Raw genomic sequence first — 18,999 nt, 5'->3', positions numbered from 1 at the left:
TAGTTCCCCCCACATTAGGATCAGTATAGTTCCCCCCACATTAAGTGCAGTATAGTTCCCCCCCACATTAGGTGCAGTATAGTTCCCCCCACATTAGGTGCAGTATAGTTCCCCCCACATTAGGTGCAGTATAGTTCCCCCCACATTAGGTGCAGTATAGTTCCCCCCACATTAGGTGCAGTATAGTTCCCCCCACATTAGGTGCAGTATAGTTCCCCCCACATTAGGTGCAGTATAGTTCCCCCCACATTAGGTGCAGTATAGTTCCCCCACATTAGGTGCAGTATAGTTCCCCAATGCAACAAAGGGGACCTATGGATGGAGGGTGAATCCAATATTATTAACATTTGACCGCTAAGCGGTCACTAAGACCCTAAATTTCCCACCCAATATAAAACTTAACGTTTAATGAGCCAAGATTAAAATAACCTCACACATATTGATCCATAGTGCATTGATTGGCATGACACTGCATGCTATAGTGAGTGAAATGAAAAGATAGATTGTGGCTGCAGTCCACAATCTATAGTGTGAGACAATTAAAAATCTAACACATTGCCCGCCCGCCCGACGTTTCGCCACAGGCTGTGGCTTTATCAAGGGCTAAGAGGCAAATGGCCATTTGCCTCTTAGCCCTTGATAAAGCCACAGCCTGTGGCGAAACGTCGGGCGGGCGGGCAATGTGTTAGATTTTTAATTGTCTCACACTATAGATTGTGGACTGCAGCCACAATCTATCTTTTCATTTCACTCACTATAGCATGCAGTGTCATGCCAATCAATGCACTATGGATCAATATGTGTGAGGTTATTTTAATCTTGGCTCATTAAACGTTAAGTTTTATATTGGGTGGGAAATTTAGGGTCTTAGTGACCGCTTAGCGGTCAAATGTTAACAGTATAGTTCCCCCACATTAGGTGTGCAGTATAGTTCCCCCACATTAGGTGTGCAGTATAGTTCCCCCACATTAGGTGCAGTATAGTTCCCCCACATTAGGTGCAGTATAGTTCCCCCACATTAGGTGCAGTATAGTTCCCCCACATTAGGTGCAGTATAGTTCCCCCACATTAGGTGCAGTATAGTTCCCCCACATTAGGTGTGCAGTATAGTTCCCCCACATTAGGTGTGCAGTATAGTTCCCCCACATTAGGTGTGCAGTACAGTTCCCCCACATTAGGTGCAGTATAGTTCCCCCACATTAGGTGCAGTATAGTTCCCCCACATTAGGTGCAGTATAGTTCCCCCACATTAGGTGCAGTATAGTTCCCCCACATTAGGATCAGTATAGTTCCCCCACATTAGGTGCAGTATAGTTCCCCCACATTAGGTGTGCAGTATAGTTCCCCCACATTAGGTGTGCAGTACAGTTCCCCCACATTAGGTGTGCAGTACAGTTCCCCCACATTAGGTGCAGTATAGTTCCCCCACATTAGGTGCAGTATAGTTCCCCCACATTAGGTGCAGTATAGTTCCCCCACATTAGGTGCAGTATAGTTCCCCCACATTAGGATCAGTATAGTTCCCCCACATTAGGTGCAGTATAGTTCCCCCACATTAGGTGTGCAGTATAGTTCCCCCACATTAGGTGTGCAGTATAGTTCCCCCACATTAGGTGTGCAGTATAGTTCCCCCACATTAGGTGTGCAGTATAGTTCCCCCACATTAGGTGCAGTATAGTTCCCCCACATTAGGTGCAGTATGTTCCCCCACAGACATATACAGTGTATGGCTGGAGGCTGTATGCCTGTATACTGCCCCACTTCAGTGTTCCGACCACTGCTCCTCCTATGGGCCATAGCAGTAGGTCCCGGGACTGGAGGAGCGATGGTCGGAACCCTGAAGATGACTTACCATGCGGACTTACCATGCACGCGTCCTCCTCACTGCTCTGTTACCATTGGCGTACACACGAAATGTCAGTGACTGCACCTGATGTGGAGACTCTTTCCTAGGACTGTATCCACCTTTTCCAGCCACCGGAGCACCTGAAAGGTGAACTAATTTATACAGGATAAAGTCATCAACTGCTGAGCCGAGAAGTTCGTGACGAATCGAATCTACTGTAAGTTCGCTCATCTCCACGGAGAACAGTTGGAAAAAATCTCCTATAGATGGTTTTATCCTCCTGAACGATTGGCTGGTACGGAATTGCGGTATGATAGGTTCTCGCTGCCATGTTTTTTCGGAATGCCCGATACCATCCACATCCAGACATGATTTACCGCTCCTTATACCAGCGGTCTTCAACCGGAGGACCTCCAGATGTTGCAAAACTACAACTCCCAGCATGCTCGGACAGCCAACGGCTGTCCGGGCATGCTGTGAGTTGTAGTTTTGCAACATCTGGAGGTCCGCAGGTTGAAGACCACTGCCTTATACAATCCCTCATCCCTTCATTCTGGGACATTCCACTCCAACTGGCCCTCTTAAAGGGGTACTCCGGTGAAAAACTTTTTCTTTTTTCTTTTTTTAAATCAACTGGTGCCAGAAAGTTAAACAGAATTGTAAATCACTTCTATTAAAAAATCTTAATCCTTCCAGTACTTATTAGCTGCAGAATACTACAGTGGAAACTCTTTTCCGTTTGAAACACAGAGCTCTCTGCTGACATCATGAGCACAGTGCTCTCTGCTGACCTCTCTGTCCATTTTTAGTTACTGTCCTGGGTAAAAAGGAATCCCCATAGAAAACATATGCTGTTCTGGACAGTTCCTAAAATGGACAGAGGTGTCAGCAGAGAGCACTGTGCTCATGATGTCAGCAGAGAGCTCTGTGTTTCAAACGGAAAAGAGTTTCCACTGTAGTATTCAGCAGCGAATAAGTACTGGAAGGATTAAGATTTTTTTTTAGAAGTAATTTACAAATCTGTTTAACTTTCTGGCACCAGTTGATTTATAAAAAAAAAAAAAAAAAAAAAAAAATTTTTCCACCGGAGTACCCCTTTAATGATGGAGGATTTTCCTGTCGCAGTCCGCACGTATCTGTCATGTCCTTTATTATTATAGATTGTCCCGTCCATGTCTGGAATTATCTATGTGATCAATTAGAATAATATCTTTGAAGACGTTATCGCCAAACGAGCACAAACACGATAAATGATGGGAATTATGGACTCGCCACTAGTGTTCAGCGGCATAGGACATATTCGAATTCGCAATATCTCGCCAATATATGGACGAATATTTGTCATATATTCGCAAAATTCTCATATTCATAATATTCGTGTTGTTTTTTTTTGCATATGCGAAAATTGATGAACTTTATAGCAAGTAAACAAGTGTAACGTGTAGAAGGGGGAGGGACCAATAGTCGCGAATATTCGCCCGGCGGTCACATGGTGGGATTAGAGTCTTCTTTACACCACACAAGCTGGAGGCAGAGAGGGGGAGGGGGAGGGGGGGGGGGTCACTGGGATGTGAACTGGGGAAAAAGCGAATACTCGCGAGCAACACTAATCATGGAGAGATCTCTGTACTGTCCTGATATATTATATATATTATTAGGTCACCTCCTTGTTATATATACAGTCCTGGGTATAAATAGATCATGGAGAGATCTCTGTACTGTCCTTATATATTATATATATTATTAGGTCACCTCCTTGTTATATATACAGTCCTGGGTATAAATAGATCATGGAGAGATCTCTGTACTGTCCTGATATATTATATATATATTATTAGGTCACCTCCTTGTTATATATACAGTCCTGGGTATAAATAGATCATGGAGAGATCTCTGTACTGTCCTTATATATTATATATATTATTAGGTCACCTCCTTGTTATATATACAGTCCTGGGTATAAATAGATCATGGAGAGATCTCTGTACTGTCCTGATATATTTATATATATTATTAGTCACCTCCTTGTTATATATACAGTCCTGGGTATAAATAGATCATGGAGAGATCTCTGTACTGTCCTTATATATTATATATATTATTAGGTCACCTCCTTGTTATATATACAGTCCTGGGTATAAATAGATCATGGAGAGATCTCTGTACTGTCCTGATATATTATATATATATTATTAGGTCACCTCCTTGTTATATATACAGTCCTGGGTATAAATAGATCATGGAGAGATCTCTGTACTGTCCTTATATATTATATATATTATTAGGTCACCTCCTTGTTATATATACAGTCCTGGGTATAAATAGATCATGGAGAGATCTCTGTACTGTCCTGATATATTTATATATATTATTAGTCACCTCCTTGTTATATATACAGTCCTGGGTATAAATAGATCATGGAGAGATCTCTGTACGGTCCTGATATATTATATATATTATTAGGACACCTCCTTGTTATATATACAGTCCTGGGTATAAATAGATCATGGAGAGATCTCTGTACTGTCCTCATATATTATATATATTATTAGGTCACCTCCATGTTATATATACAGTCCTGGGTATAAATAGATCATGGAGAGATCTCTGTACTGTCCTGATATATTATATATATTATTAGGTCACCTCCTTGTTATATATACAGTCCTGGGTATAAATAGATCATGGAGAGATCTCTGTACTGTCCTGATATATTATATATATTATTAGGTCACCTCCTTGTTATATATACAGTCCTGGGTATAAATAGATCATGGAGAGATCTCTGTACTGTCCTGATATATTTATATATATTATTAGTCACCTCCTTGTTATATATACAGTCCTGGGTATAAATAGATCATGGAGAGATCTCTGTACTGTCCTGATATATTATATATATTATTAGGTCACCTCCTTGTTATATATACAGTCCTGGGTATAAATAGATCATGGAGAGATCTCTGTACTGTCCTGATATATTATATATATTATTAGGTCACCTCCTTGTTATATATACAGTCCTGGGTATAAATAGATCATGGAGAGATCTCTGTACTGTCCTGATATATTATATATATTATTAGGTCCCCTCCTTGTTATATATACAGTCCTGGGTATAAATAGATCATGGAGAGATCTCTGTACTGTCCTCATATATTATATATATTATTAGGTCACCTCCTTGTTATATATACAGTCCTGGGTATAAATAGATCATGGAGAGATCTCTGTACTGTCCTGATATATTATATATATTATTAGGTCACCTCCTTGTTATATATACAGTCCTGGGTATAAATAGATCATGGAGAGATCTCTGTACTGTCCTGATATATTATATATATTATTAGGTCACCTCCTTGTTATATATACAGTGCTGGGTATAAATAGATCATGGAGAGATCTCTGTAGTGTCCTGATATATTATATATATTATTAGGTCACCCCCTTGTTATATATACAGTCCTGGGTATAAATAGATCATGGAGAGATCTCTGTAGTGTCCTGATATATTATATATATATTATTAGGTCTCCTTGTTATATATACAGTCCTGGGTATATATAGATCATGGAGAGATCTCTGTACTGTCCTGATATATTATATATATATTATTAGGTCTCCTCCTTGTTATATATACAGTCCTGGGTATAAATAGATCATGGAGAGATCTCTGTACTGTCCTGATATATTATATATATTATTAGGTCACCTCCTTGTTATATATACAGTCCTGGGTATAAATAGATCACGGAGTATATATATATATATATATATATATATATATATATATATATATATATATATATATATAGAACCTCAGGTTGTGCACCCGTAGTGGTAGGGGGGGGGGGGGGGAGTATTGCACCACATAACCCCCATCCTCAGATTGTGCGCCCCTTGTGGTGGGGCTGAGTATTACACCACATAACCCCTATACTCAGGTTGTGCGCCCCTAGTGGTAGGGGGGAAGTATTGCTCCACATAACCCCTATACTCAAGTTGTGCGCCCCTAGTGGTGGGGCTGAGTATTACACCACATAACCCCCGTCCTCAGGTTGTGCGCCCCTAGAGGTGGGGCAGGGTATTGCACCACATAACCCCTATACTCAGGTTGTGCGCCCCTAGTGGTAGGGGGAGTATTACACCATATAACCCCCATGTGCAGTACCGCAGCTCAGTTCCTTTAGTGACACCTGTTGTAATTCTGCACACGGCCTGAGGACAGGAGGGGGCGCTGCTGCTGTATCTCATCCTGGTGACCCCTGTAAGCAGCGCCTTGTGTTTGCCGCCATCTTCTACGACACACTGTGAGGTTCCCGCAGATGTGAGCCGGATGTAGTTGCCGCGGTGATGGGACAATTGCGCGATTCCTGACTCCTCCCCCATCACAAGATCCAAGATTCTCATTTCTAATATTTTATTAAAAAACAAAAAGGAAAATAAAATATTCGCCGTTTCCTCGTTCTGCGCCCGAATCCACAGGAGATGCGGTGTAATACCCGGGGCGGCCAGCGGGGGCAGAAGTGCTTCATGTTCTGGCTCCTGGTGATTGGCGCGGCGGATACGGTGACCGGCGGCTATCGCGCTATTTACAGGGAACTTCTAAAAAAACGAAACTCTACAGTAAACTCCATGATACAAAAATATATTACAAATCTGCAGTATGTACAGGGCGGGGCTGATGGGGGCGGGGCTTCATCCGCAGCTCCTTTCTTTTTACTTTGGCGCAGTTTTCTATTAACGAGGAGGTGGGGTCTCTCACTCATGTCTGGGACACGGGGCGGAATCACATGACGCGGCGGAATCACATGACGCGGCGGAATCACATGACGCGGCGGCACAAACTACAGCAAACAAGACACAGCAGTCGCCATGCACGGGAAGCGTCTAATGGGGGAGAAGCGGCGGCGGACATCAAGCATCTAGGGCAATCCGCTCTCTCTCCGGCGCCGCCATCTTCTCGTATACCGCTTCTGAGTGACGCTCTAGGAGGAGAAGGACACGGGGGTCAGTGCGCCCACTCAGCTCTGCCACATCTTCACAATACGTCAGGCAGAGGTCATACCGGAGGCGGTCCTTAGGAGAAGGGGTCCAGGGGGGGTCCGCCGGAACCAATCCGCTTACTAGAATCTCTGCATCAAGGAAAAGAAGGTCAAAGAGTGTAGGCGGCCGAGGGCCCGGACAGGAGGACCAGGGGCCCCTGACTACCTGTAGATGTTGGGGTCCAGGAGCAGCGCCGTGTCCTTGGGGAGCTGGGACAGATGGACGACCTTGGTCTTCAGCTGATGCCGCTCGTTCTCGTTCACCCAGATGTCAGGAAGGCTGCGCGGGAAACGGGGCAACATGTGACAACGGGACCTACAGACGCCCCCATCCCAGGACCCCAAACCACACCCCCTACCCCTCTTCATACCTGTCCAGGGACCCAGAACCCTACACACCTGGCCCAAGCCCCCAAAGACCACTCTGATGCCCCTGGCCCCATCTCGGGACCCCAAACCCCACCCCCCTCCTCCCCTGGCCCCATCTCGGGACCCCAAACCCCACCCCCCTCCTCCCCCGGCCCCACAACTCCATGCCCCACCCCCAGACCCCTACACAGGACCCCCCCAAGCCCCACCCTCCGGACCCCTACACAGGACCCCCCAAGCCCCACCCTCCGGACCCCTACACAGGACCCCCAAAGCCCCACTTTCCGGACCCCTACACAGGACCCCCCAAGCCCCACCCTCCGGACCCCTACACAGGACCCCCAAGCCCCACCCCATCTCAGACAATGTCTTACATGTCCTCCGGAGTCCAGTGCAGCAGGAGCTTTATCTTCCCAGAATCCTCCTTCCTCTTCGCCATCACCTGTAATAAACAAGATGGCGGCTGGTTAGTAGCTGGTCAGGTGACGTCCTGAGTGTACTAGTGCGGCGCCCGCTCACCGTGCTGTGGAATACCACGCTGTGCCCGTTCCCCAGGGAGTCGATCTGGGCGGAGAGGTTGAAGCATATGGCGCGGTGGCGAATGGCGTCCAGAGTCTGCGCATCGAAGAAGTCGTGGGGCCGAGCTGGAAAAAAACACGAGCGTCAGAGTCCGCGAAGACCGAGCTGAGAAGCGTCAGCGCCTCATGTACCAGGGCCACAGACCCACATTACACTCCGCCCACATGGCACATTGCCTGGAAGGCACTCACAGTTTTGTAGAGGATCAGGTACGGGCAGAGCATCTGCAGAAATCATCACCAAAAAGCTGAGGGGCGGGGCCTGTATCCAGGGGCGGGGACTGTAGTCAAGGACCACAGAACCCAAGTATATGGAGATCTGATATTTGTTTGCTGGGATGTGACCATAGGCAAGTGTCCTGGGGGAGGGGCTCCAGTAATGGTGATCTCTCCTGGGGGAGGGGCTCCTGTAGTGGTGATCTCTCTCCTGGGGGAGGGGCTCCTGTAGGAGTGATCTCTCTAGGGGGAGGGGCGGTATTACTACCACTACAGTGTGACCTGCGCCTGGTGGTGGCGCTATTTATACTACAGACACAATATGGAGGCATCACCTCCCGGCTGAAGACTCAGATCTAGAGATAAAGACAATTATTACAGGTGATGAGACACTGTGACGATAGCTGCAGCTCTGTGAGGACACAACGTTCATTCTGCCGCATGTCTGACATCATTAGGAGATGAGGAAGAAGGAAACATGAAGGGACAGTGCGAGCGTACGTGATACCAGCAACAGCCGCTGGGGATGTGGTCACATGACAGCTAGAGGTGATGTCACAAACTGTTATTGTCTCTAGAATCCCCAGAATGATCAAATGTACTGATTGTTACACCACACCCACCCGATGACATCACCACCATCCCCACCACACCCATCCGATGACATCACCTCCACCCACACACCACACCCACCCGATGACATCACCACCATCCCCACCACACCCATCCGATGACATCACCACCATCCCCACCACACCCATCCGATGACATCACCTCCACCCACACACCACACCCACCCGATGACATCACCACCATCCCCACCACACCCATCCGATGACATCACCACCATCCCCACCACACCCATCCGATGACATCACCACCATCCACACACCACACCCACCCGATGACATGACATCCATCCATACACACACACATACACCACCCACCCAATGACATCACCACCATCCACACACCACACCCAACCGATGACATCACCACCATCCACACAGACCACACCCATCCGATGACATCACCACCATCCACACACCACACCCAACCGATGACATCACCACCATCCACACAGACCACACCCACCCGATGACATCACCACCATCCCCACCACACCCATCCGATGACATCACCTCCACCCACACACCACACCCACCCGATGACATCACCACCATCCCCACCACACCCATCCGATGACATCACCACCATCCCCACCACACCCATCCGATGACATCACCTCCACCCACACACCACACCCACCCGATGACATCACCACCATCCCCACCACACCCATCCGATGACATCACCACCATCCCCACCACACCCATCCGATGACATCACCACCATCCACACACCACACCCACCCGATGACATGACATCCATCCATACACACACACATACACCACCCACCCAATGACATCACCACCATCCACACACCACACCCAACCGATGACATCACCACCATCCACACAGACCACACCCATCCGATGACATCACCACCATCCACACACCACACCCAACCGATGACATCACCACCATCCACACAGACCACACCCACCCGATGACTTCACCACCATCCCCACCACACCCATCCGATGACATCACCTCCATCCACACACCACACCCACCCGATGACATCACCACATCCACACAGACCACACCCACCCGATGACATGACATCCATCCATACACACACACATACACCACCCACCCAATGACATCACCACCATCCACACCCAACCGATGACATCACCTCCATCCACACACCACACCCACCCGATGACATCACCTCCATCCACACACCAGATGATCTGATGATACTTAAATATGCAGATTATACAGGACAACACAGAAGGGAACAGTAACAAATTCAACCACAGGAGGGCGACAGAACAATGCCATGATATGGGGGGAATGTAATGTGTATTATACCCCAGAGCTGTACTCACTATTCTGCTGGTGAGGTCACTGTGTACATACATTACATTACTTATCCTGTACTGATCCTGAGTTATATCCTGTATTATACCCCAGAGCTGTACTCACTATTCTGCTGGTGAGGTCACTGTGTACATACATTACATTACTTATCCTGTACTGATCCTGAGTTATATCCTGTATTATACTCCAGAGCTGTACTCACTATTCTGCTGGTGAGGTCACTGTGTACATACATTACATTACTTATCCTGTACTGATCCTGAGTTATATCCTGTATTATACTCCAGAGCTGTACTCACTATTCTGCTGGTGAGGTCACTGTCTACATACATTACATTACTTATCCTGTACTGATCCTGAGTTATATCCTGTATTATACTCCAGAGCTGTACTCACTATTCTGCTGGTGAGGTCACTGTGTACATACATTACATTACTTATCCTGTACTGATCCTGAGTTATATCCTGTACTCACTATTCTGCTGGTGAGGTCACTGTGTATATACGTTACATTACTTATCCTGTACTGATCCTGAGTTATATCCTGTATTATACTCCAGAGCTGCACTCACTATTCTGGTGGTGAGGTCACTGTGTACATACATTACATTACTTATCCTGTACTGATCCTGAGTTATATCCTGTATTATACTCCAGAGCTGTACTCACTATTCTGCTGGTGAGATCATTGTGTACATACATTACATTACTTATCCTGTACTGATCCTGAGTTATATCCTGTATTATACTCCAGAGCTGTACTCACTATTCTGCTGGTGAGATCACTGTGTACATACATTACATTACTTATCCTGTACTGATCCTGAGTTATATCCTGTATTATACTCCAGAGCTGTACTCACTATTCTGCTGGTGAGATCATTGTGTATATACATTACTTATCCTGTACTGATCCTGAGTTATATCCTGTAATATACCCCAGAGCTGTACTCACTATTCTGCTGGTGAGGTCACTGTGTACATACATTACTTATCCTGTACTGATCCTGAGTTATATCCTGTATTATACTCCAGAGCTGTACTCACTATTCTGCTGGTGAGGTCACTGTGTACATACATTACTTATCCTGTACTGATCCTGAGTTATATCCTGTATTATACCCCAGAGCTGTACTCACTATTCTGCTGGTGAGGTCACTGTGTACATACATTACATTACTTATCCTGTACTGATCCTGAGTTATATCCTGTATTATACTCCAGAGCTGCACTCACTATTCTGGTGGTGAGGTCACTGTATACATACATTACATTACTTATCCTGTACTGATCCTGAGTTATATCCTGTATTATACTCCAGAGCTGTACTCACTATTCTGCTGGTGAGGTCACTGTGTACATACATTACTTATCCTGTACTGATCCTGAGTTATATCCTGTATTATACCCCAGAGCTGTACTCACTATTCTGCTGGTGAGGTCACTGTGTACATACATTACATTACTTATCCTGTACTGATCCTGAGTTATATCCTGTATTATACCCCAGAGCTGTACTCACTATTCTGCTGGTGAGGTCACTGTGTACATACATTACATTACTTATCCTGTACTGATCCTGAGTTATATCCTGTATTATACTCCAGAGCTGCACTCACTATTCTGCTGGTGAGGTCACTGTATACATACATTACATTACTTATCCTGTACTGATCCAGAGTTATATCCTGTACTCACTATTCTGCTGGTGAGGTCACTGTGTACATACATTACATTACTTATCCTGTACTGATCCTGAGATATATCCTGTATTATACCCCAGAGCTGTACTCACTATTCTGCTGGTGAGGTCACTGTGTACATACATTACTTATCCTGTACTGATCCTGAGATATATCCTGTATTATACCCCAGAGCTGTACTCACTATTCTGCTGGTGAGGTCACTGTGTACATACATTACATTACTTATCCTGTACTGATCCTGAGTTATATCCTGTATTATTCTCCAGAGCTGTACTCACTATTCTGCTGGTGAGGTCACTGTGTACATACATTACATTACTTATCCTGTACTGATCCTGAGTTATATCCTGTACTCACTATTCTGCTGGTGAGGTGACTGTGTACATGACATGCGGTGCAGATGACACTACTACTCCCAGCATGTCTCTGTGTTCCCCTGATGCAGCCATGCTGGGAGTTGTAGTCCTCTGTGAGGTGCGGGGTGAGTAGAGAAGACATTTTCGGGATCTACCTTTCATCTGTACGGGGGCGGAGGAATAAGGAGACGATCCCAGCGCCGCAACTGAAGACAAGATAAAGAGATCCGTTACCATGGAGACTGAGAGCTCCGCCCCCTCCACGTTGCGCAGCCGCAGAACACTTACGTAGGGAGCGCTTGCGCTTGTTCTTCATCTTGCGGCGCCGGTTCAGACAGGCCTTGGATGGAGACTCCTCCTTGGACTTGTGGTGCCCGGAGACCTTAGACGAGTTCTGCTGACTGAAGTGCGTGGGCACATGGCGGGCGAGGCCTCCCTGAGACGCGAAACTGGCAGTACAGCCTCCGACGACACACTGTAACGACAAGAGCAGCGGGTGAGGAGGGACCACCCCAGAGGAAGAACAGGGACCCCAGAGGAAGAGGAGGAGGCGAGGGACCCCAGAGGAAGGGGAGGAGGCGAGGGACCCCAGAGGAAGGGGAGGAGGGACCACCCCAGAGAACAGGGACCCCAGAGGAAGGGGAGGAGGGAGGGAGGGACCCCAGAGGAAGGAGGGACCCCAGAGGAAGGAGGGACCCCAGAGGAAGGAGGGACCCCAGAGGAAGGAGGGACCCCAGAGGAAGGAAGGAGGGACCCCAGAGGAAGGGGAGGAGGCGAGGGACCCCAGAGGAAGGGGAGGAGGCGAGGGACCCCAGAGGAAGGGGAGGAGGCGAGGGACCCCAGAGGAAGGGGAGGAGGCGAGGGACCCCAGAGGAAGGAGAGGAGGGACCACCCCAGAGAACAGGGACCCCAGAGGAAGGGGAGGAGGGAGGGACCCCAGAGGAAGGGGAGGAGGCGAGGGACCCCAGAGGAAGAGGGAACAGGGACCCCAGAGGAAGGGGAGGGACCCCAGAGGAAGGGGAGGAGGCGAGGGACCCCAGAGGAAGGGGAGGAGGCGAGGGACCCCAGAGGAAGGGGAGGAGGCGAGGGACCCCAGAGGAAGGGGAGGAGGCGAGGGACCCCAGAGGAAGGGGAGGAGGCGAGGGACCCCAGAGGAAGGAGAGGAGGGACCACCCCAGAGAACAGGGACCCCAGAGGAAGGGGAGGAGGGAGGGACCCCAGAGGAAGGGGAGGAGGCGAGGGACCCCAGAGGAAGGGGAGGAGGCGAGGGACCCCAGAGGAAGGGGAGGAGGCGAGGGACCCCAGAGGAAGGGGAGGAGGCGAGGGACCCCAGAGCAAGGGGAGGAGGGACCACCCCAGAGAACAGGGACCCCAGAGGAAGGGGAGGAGGGAGGGAGGGACCCCAGAGGAAGGAGGGACCCCAGAGGAAGGAGGGACCCCAGAGGAAGGAAGGAGGGACCCCAGAGGAAGGGGAGGAGGCGAGGGACCCCAGAGGAAGGGGAGGAGGCGAGGGACCCCAGAGGAAGGGGAGGAGGCGAGGGACCCCAGAGGAAGGGGAGGAGGCGAGGGACCCCAGAGGAAGGAGAGGAGGGACCACCCCAGAGAACAGGGACCCCAGAGGAAGGGGAGGAGGGAGGGACCCCAGAGGAAGGGGAGGAGGCGAGGGACCCCAGAGGAAGGGGAGGAGGCGAGGGACCCCAGAGCAAGGGGAGGAGGCGAGGGACCCCAGAGCAAGGGGAGGAGGCGAGGGACCCCAGAGCAAGGGGAGGAGGGACCACCCCAGAGAACAGGGACCCCAGAGGAAGGGGAGGAGGGAGGGAGGGAGGGACCCCAGAGGAAGGGGAGGAGGCAGGGACCCCAGAGGAAGGCGAGGAGGGACCCCAGAGGAAGGGGAGGAGGGGAGGCAGGGACCCCAGAGGAAGGGGAGGAGGGGGGAGGCAGGGACCCCAGAGGAAGGGGAGGAGGGGGGAGGCAGGGACCCCAGAGGAAGGGGAGGAGGGGGGAGGCAGGGACCCCAGAGGAAGGGGAGGAGGTAGGGAGGTAGGGACCCCAGAGGAAGGGGAGGAGGGGGGAGGCAGGGACCCCAGAGGAAGGGGGTGTCAGTGTGTCAGGATATATATATACAGAGGATTCGTGTCAGTGTGTCAGGATATATATACAGGGGATTCGTGTCAGTGTGTCAGGATATATATATACAGGGGATTCGTGTCAGTGTGTCAGGATATATATATATATACAGAGGATTCGTGTCAGTGTGTCAGGATATATATACAGGGGATTCGTGTCAGTGTGTCAGGATATATATATATATACAGAGGATTCGTGTCAGTATATATATACAGGGGATTCGTGTCAGTGTGTCAGGATATATATATATACAGAGGATTCGTGTCAGTGTGTCAGGATATATATATATATATACAGAGGATTCGTGTCAGTGTGTCAGGATATATATACAGAGGATTCGTGTCAGTGTGTCAGGAGGACAGGGCGGCCTCTTACCTTGAAGGGTTTGTCCCCGCTGTGGGTCAGCATGTGGCGCTGTAACCAGCTCTGACTGGTGGACGGGGTGTTATACACCTTACAGCCCTTCCAGAAGCAGACGAAGACCTGGAACACATACAGCGCAACGTCACCAACAGGGGAGAGGAGGAGGAGGTGCAGAGGAGGAGGAGGAGGAGGAGGTGCAGAGGAGGAGGAGGACGTGCAGAAGAGGAGGAGGAGGACGTGCAGAAGAGGAAGACGTGCAGAAGAGGAAGAGGAAGACGTGCAGAAGAGGAAGAGGAGGACGTGCAGAAGAGGAGGAGGAGGACGTGCAGAAGAGGAAGAGGAGGACGTGCAGAAGAGGAAGACGTGCAGAAGAGGAAGAGGAGGACGTGCAGAAGAGGAAGACGTGCAGAAGAGGAAGAGGAGGACGTGCAGAAGAGGAAGACGTGCAGAAGAGGAAGAGGAGGACGTGCAGAAGAGGAAGACGTGCAGAAGAGGAAGAGGAGGAGGAAGACGTGCAGAAGAGGAAGACGTGCAGAAGAGGAAGAGGAGGAGGAAGACGTGCAGAAGAGGAAGACGTGCAGAAGAGGAAGACGTGCAGAAGAGGAAGAGGAGGACGTGCAGAAGAGGAAGAGGAGGAGGACGTGCAGAAGAGGAAGAGGAGGAGGACGTGCAGAAGAGGAAGAGGAGGAGGACGTGCAGAAGAGGAAGAGGAGGAGGACGTGCAGAAGAGGAAGAGGACGTGCAGAAGAGGAAGAGGAGGAGGACGTGCAGAAGAGGAAGAGGAGGAGGACGTGCAGAAGAGGAAGAGGAGGACGACGTGCAGAAGAGGAAGAGGAGGACGACGTGCAGAAGAGGAAGAGGAGGACGACGTGCAGAAGAGGAAGAGGAGGACGTGCAGAAGAGGAGGACGTGCAGAAGAGGAAGAGGAGGACGTGCAGAAGAGGAAGACGTGCAGAAGAGGAAGAGGAGGACGTGCAGAAGAGGAGGACGTGCAGAAGAGGAAGACGTGCAGAAGAGGAGGAGGAGGAGGAGGACGTGCAGAAGAGGAAGAGGAGGAGGACGTGCAGAAGAGGAAGAGGAGGAGGACGTGCAGAAGAGGAAGAGGAGGAGGACGTGCAGAGAGGAAGAGGAGGAGGACGTGCAGAAGAGGAAGAGGAGGAGGACGTGCAGAAGAGGAAGAGGAGGAGGACGTGCAGAAGAGGAAGAGGAGGAGACGTGCAGAAGAGGAAGAGGAGGAGGACGTGCAGAAGAGGAGGAGGACGTGCAGAAGAGGAGGAGGACGTGCAGAAGAGGAAGAGGAGGAGGACGTGCAGAAGAGGAAGAGGACGTGCAGAAGAGGAAGAGGAGGAGGACGTGCAGAAGAGGAAGAGGAGGAGGACGTGCAGAAGAGGAAGAGGAGGAGGACGTGCAGAAGAGGAAGAGGAGGAGGACGTGCAGAAGAGGAAGAGGAGGAGGACGTGCAGAAGAGGAAAGAGGAGGAGACGTGCAGAAGAGGAAGAGGAGGAGGACGTGCAGAAGAGGAAGAGGAGGAGGACGTGCAGAAGAGGAAGAGGAGGAGGACGTGCAGAAGAGGAAGAGGAGGACGTGCAGAAGAGGAAGAGGAGACGTGCAGAAGAGGAAGAGGAGGACGTGCAGAAGAGGAAGAGGAGGACGTGCAGAAGAGGAGGACGTGCAGAAGAGGAAGACGTGCAGAAGAGGAAGACGTGAAGAAGAGGAAGACGTGAAGAAGAGGAAGACGTGCAGAAGAGGAAGACGTGCAGAAGAGGAGGACGTGCAGAAGAGGAGGACGTGCAGAAGAGGAGGACGTGCAGAAGAGGAGGACGTGCAGAAGAGGAGGACGTGCAGAAGAGGAAGACGTGCAGAAGAGGAAGAGGAGGACATGCAGAGGAGGAAGAGGAGGACGTGCAGAGGAGGAGGAGGAGGTGCAGAAAAGTAGGAGGAGGTGCAGAAGAGGAGGAGGAGGTGCAGAAGAGGAGGAGGAGGAGGTGCAGAAGAGGAGGAGGAGGAGGTGCAGAAGAGGAGGAGGAGGAGGTGCAGAAGAGGAGGAGGAGGTGCAGAAGAGGAGGAGGAGGTGCAGAAGAGGACGTGCAGAGGAGGAGGTGCAGAAGAGGAGGAGGAGCAGAGGAGGTGCAGAGGAGGAGGTGGTGCAGAGGAGGAGGAGGAGGGTGCAGAGGAGGAGGAGGAGGAGGAGGTGGTGCAGAGGTGGAGGAGGAGGTGGTGCAGAGGTGGAGGAGGAGGTGGTGCAGAGGTGGAGGAGAGGTGGTGCAGAGGTGGAGGAGGAGGTGGTGCAGAGGTGGAGGAGGAGGTGGTGCAGAGGTGGAGGAGGAGGTGGTGCAGAGGTGGAGGAGGAGGTGGTGCAGAGGTGGAGGAGGAGGTGGTGCAGAGGTGGAGGAGGAGGTGGTGCAGAGGTGGAGGAGGAGGTGGTGCAGAGGTGGAGGTGGTGCAGAGGTGGAGGAGGAGGTGGTGCAGAGGAGGAGGAGGAGGAGGTGGTGGTGCAGAGGTGGAGGAGGAGGTGGTGCAGAGGTGGAGGAGGAGGTGGTGCAGAGGTGGAGGAGGAGGTGGTGCAGAGGTGGAGGAGGAGGTGGTGCAGAGGTGAGGAGGAGGTGGTGCAGAGGTGGAGGAGGAGGTGGTGCAGAGGTGGTGGTGCAGAGGAGGAGGTGGTGGTGGTGCAGAGGAGGAGGTGGTGGTGGTGCAGAGGAGGAGGTGGTGGTGGTGCAGTGGAGGAGGTGGAGGAGGTGTGCAGAGGAGGAGGTGGAGGAGGTGGTGCAGAGGAGGAGGTGCAGAGGAGGAGGTGGTGCAGAGGAGGATGTGCAGAGGAGGAGGTGGTGCAGAGGAGGAGGAGGTGCAGAAGAGGACGTGCAGAGGAGGAGGTGGTGCAGAGGTGGAGGAGGTGGTGGTGCAGAGGTGGAGGAGGTGGTGGTGCAGAGGTGGAGGAGGAGGTGGTGCAGAGGAGGAGGTGGAGGAGGTGGTGCAGAGGAGGAGGTGCAGAGGAGGAGGTGGTGCAGAGGAGGATGTGCAGAGGAGGAGGTGGTGCAGAGGAGGAGGAGGTGCAGAAGAGGACGTGCAGAGGAGGAGGTGGTGCAGAGGTGGAGAGGTGGTGGTGCAGAGGTGGAGGAGGTGGTGGTGCAGAGGTGGAGGAGGAGGTGGTGCAGAGGAGGAGGTGGAGGAGGTGGTGCAGAAGAGGAGGAGGAGGAGGTGCAGAAGAGGAGGTGCAGAGTAGGAGGAGGAGGTGGTGCAGAGGAGGAGGAGGACATTACCCCCCCGCGCTGCCCGTCCACGTGGATGTTGCGGATATGCTCGGCGAGGTCGGGGCTGGAGGAGAAGCAGGTCTGGCACTGGTCCCAGCAGCAGTTGTAGTTGAGGTTCTTGGTGGAGGAGGCAGAGATCCCGTGACCAATCATCATGGCCGGGGTGGAGCGACCGCTGGAGATGGTGCTGTCCACATCCATCAGGGTACTGCTGATACTGCAGGGAGAAAGAGGGAGGAGCTATCATCTGTCCTGAGGGGGGGGGGGGGGGAGGAGAGGGGGACAGGGGGAGGAGAGGAGAGGGGGACAGGGGGAGGAGAGGAGAGGGGGACAGGGGAGGAGGAGGAGAGGGGGACAGGGGGAGGAGGAGGAGACGGGGACAGGGGGAGAGGAGGAGAGGGGGACAGGGGGAGGAGGAGGAGACGGGGACAGGGGGAGGAGGAGGAGAGGGGGACAGGGGGAGGAGAGGAGAGGGGGACAGGGGGAGGGGGACAGGGGGAGGAGAGGGGGACAGGGGGAGGAGAGGAGAGGGGGACAGGGGGAGGAGAGGAGGACAGGGGGAGGAGAGGAGAGGGGGACAGGGGGAGGAGGGGAGAGGGGGACAGGGGGAGGAGGGGAGAGGGGGACAGGGGGAGGAGAGGAGAGGGGGACAGGGGGAGGAGAGGAGAGGGGGACAGGGGGAGGAGAGGAGAGGGGGACAGGGGGAGGAGAGGAGAGGGGGACAGGGGGAGGAGACGGGGACAGGGGGAGGAGGAGGAGAGGGGGACAGGGGGAGGAGGGAGGAGAGGGGGACAGGGGGAGGAGGAGGAGACGGGGACAGGGGGAGGAGGAGGAGACGGGGGGAGACAGGGGGAGGAGGAGGAGACGGGGGAGGAGGAGGAGACAGGGGGAGGAGGAGGAGACAGGGGGAGGAGGAGGAGACAGGGGGAGGAGGAGGAGACAGGGGGAGGAGGAGGAGACAGGGGGAGGAGGAGGAGACAGGGGGAGGAGGAGGAGACAGGGGGAGGAGGAGGAGACAGGGGAGGAGGAGGAGACAGGGGGAGGAGGAGGAGACAGGGGAGGAGGAGGAGACAGGGGGAGGAGGAGGAGACAGGGGAGGAGGAGGAGACAGGGGGAGGAGGAGAGGAGACAGGGGGAGGAGGAGGAGACAGGGGGAGAGGAGGAGACAGGGGGAGGAGGAGGAGACAGGGGG

General features: G+C 51.7%; 1 protein-coding gene across 1 annotated transcript; it reads right to left on the bottom strand.

Annotated features, from left to right (window-relative positions):
* Window positions 1-6,252: 6,252 nt before the first annotated feature.
* On the bottom strand, window positions 6,253-18,024 carry AEBP2 (AE binding protein 2; the record flags this gene model as incomplete). The annotated part of the gene is given in 9 exon segments (XM_056552321.1): window positions 6,253-6,837; window positions 6,918-6,984; window positions 7,061-7,174; window positions 7,638-7,705; window positions 7,783-7,907; window positions 12,225-12,275; window positions 12,358-12,544; window positions 14,572-14,679; window positions 17,817-18,024. Coding segments are annotated over 8 exon segments (916 nt in total), but the record flags the coding sequence as incomplete, so codon positions are not given.
* Window positions 18,025-18,999: the final 975 nt, after the last annotated feature.

Source organism: Hyla sarda, unplaced genomic scaffold (assembly GCF_029499605.1).
Source record: "Hyla sarda isolate aHylSar1 unplaced genomic scaffold, aHylSar1.hap1 scaffold_1529, whole genome shotgun sequence".
NCBI lineage: Eukaryota > Metazoa > Chordata > Amphibia > Anura > Hylidae > Hyla > Hyla sarda.
Note: the sequence above shows the minus strand (reverse complement) of the source record. Positions and strands in the feature narration are given on the sequence as shown.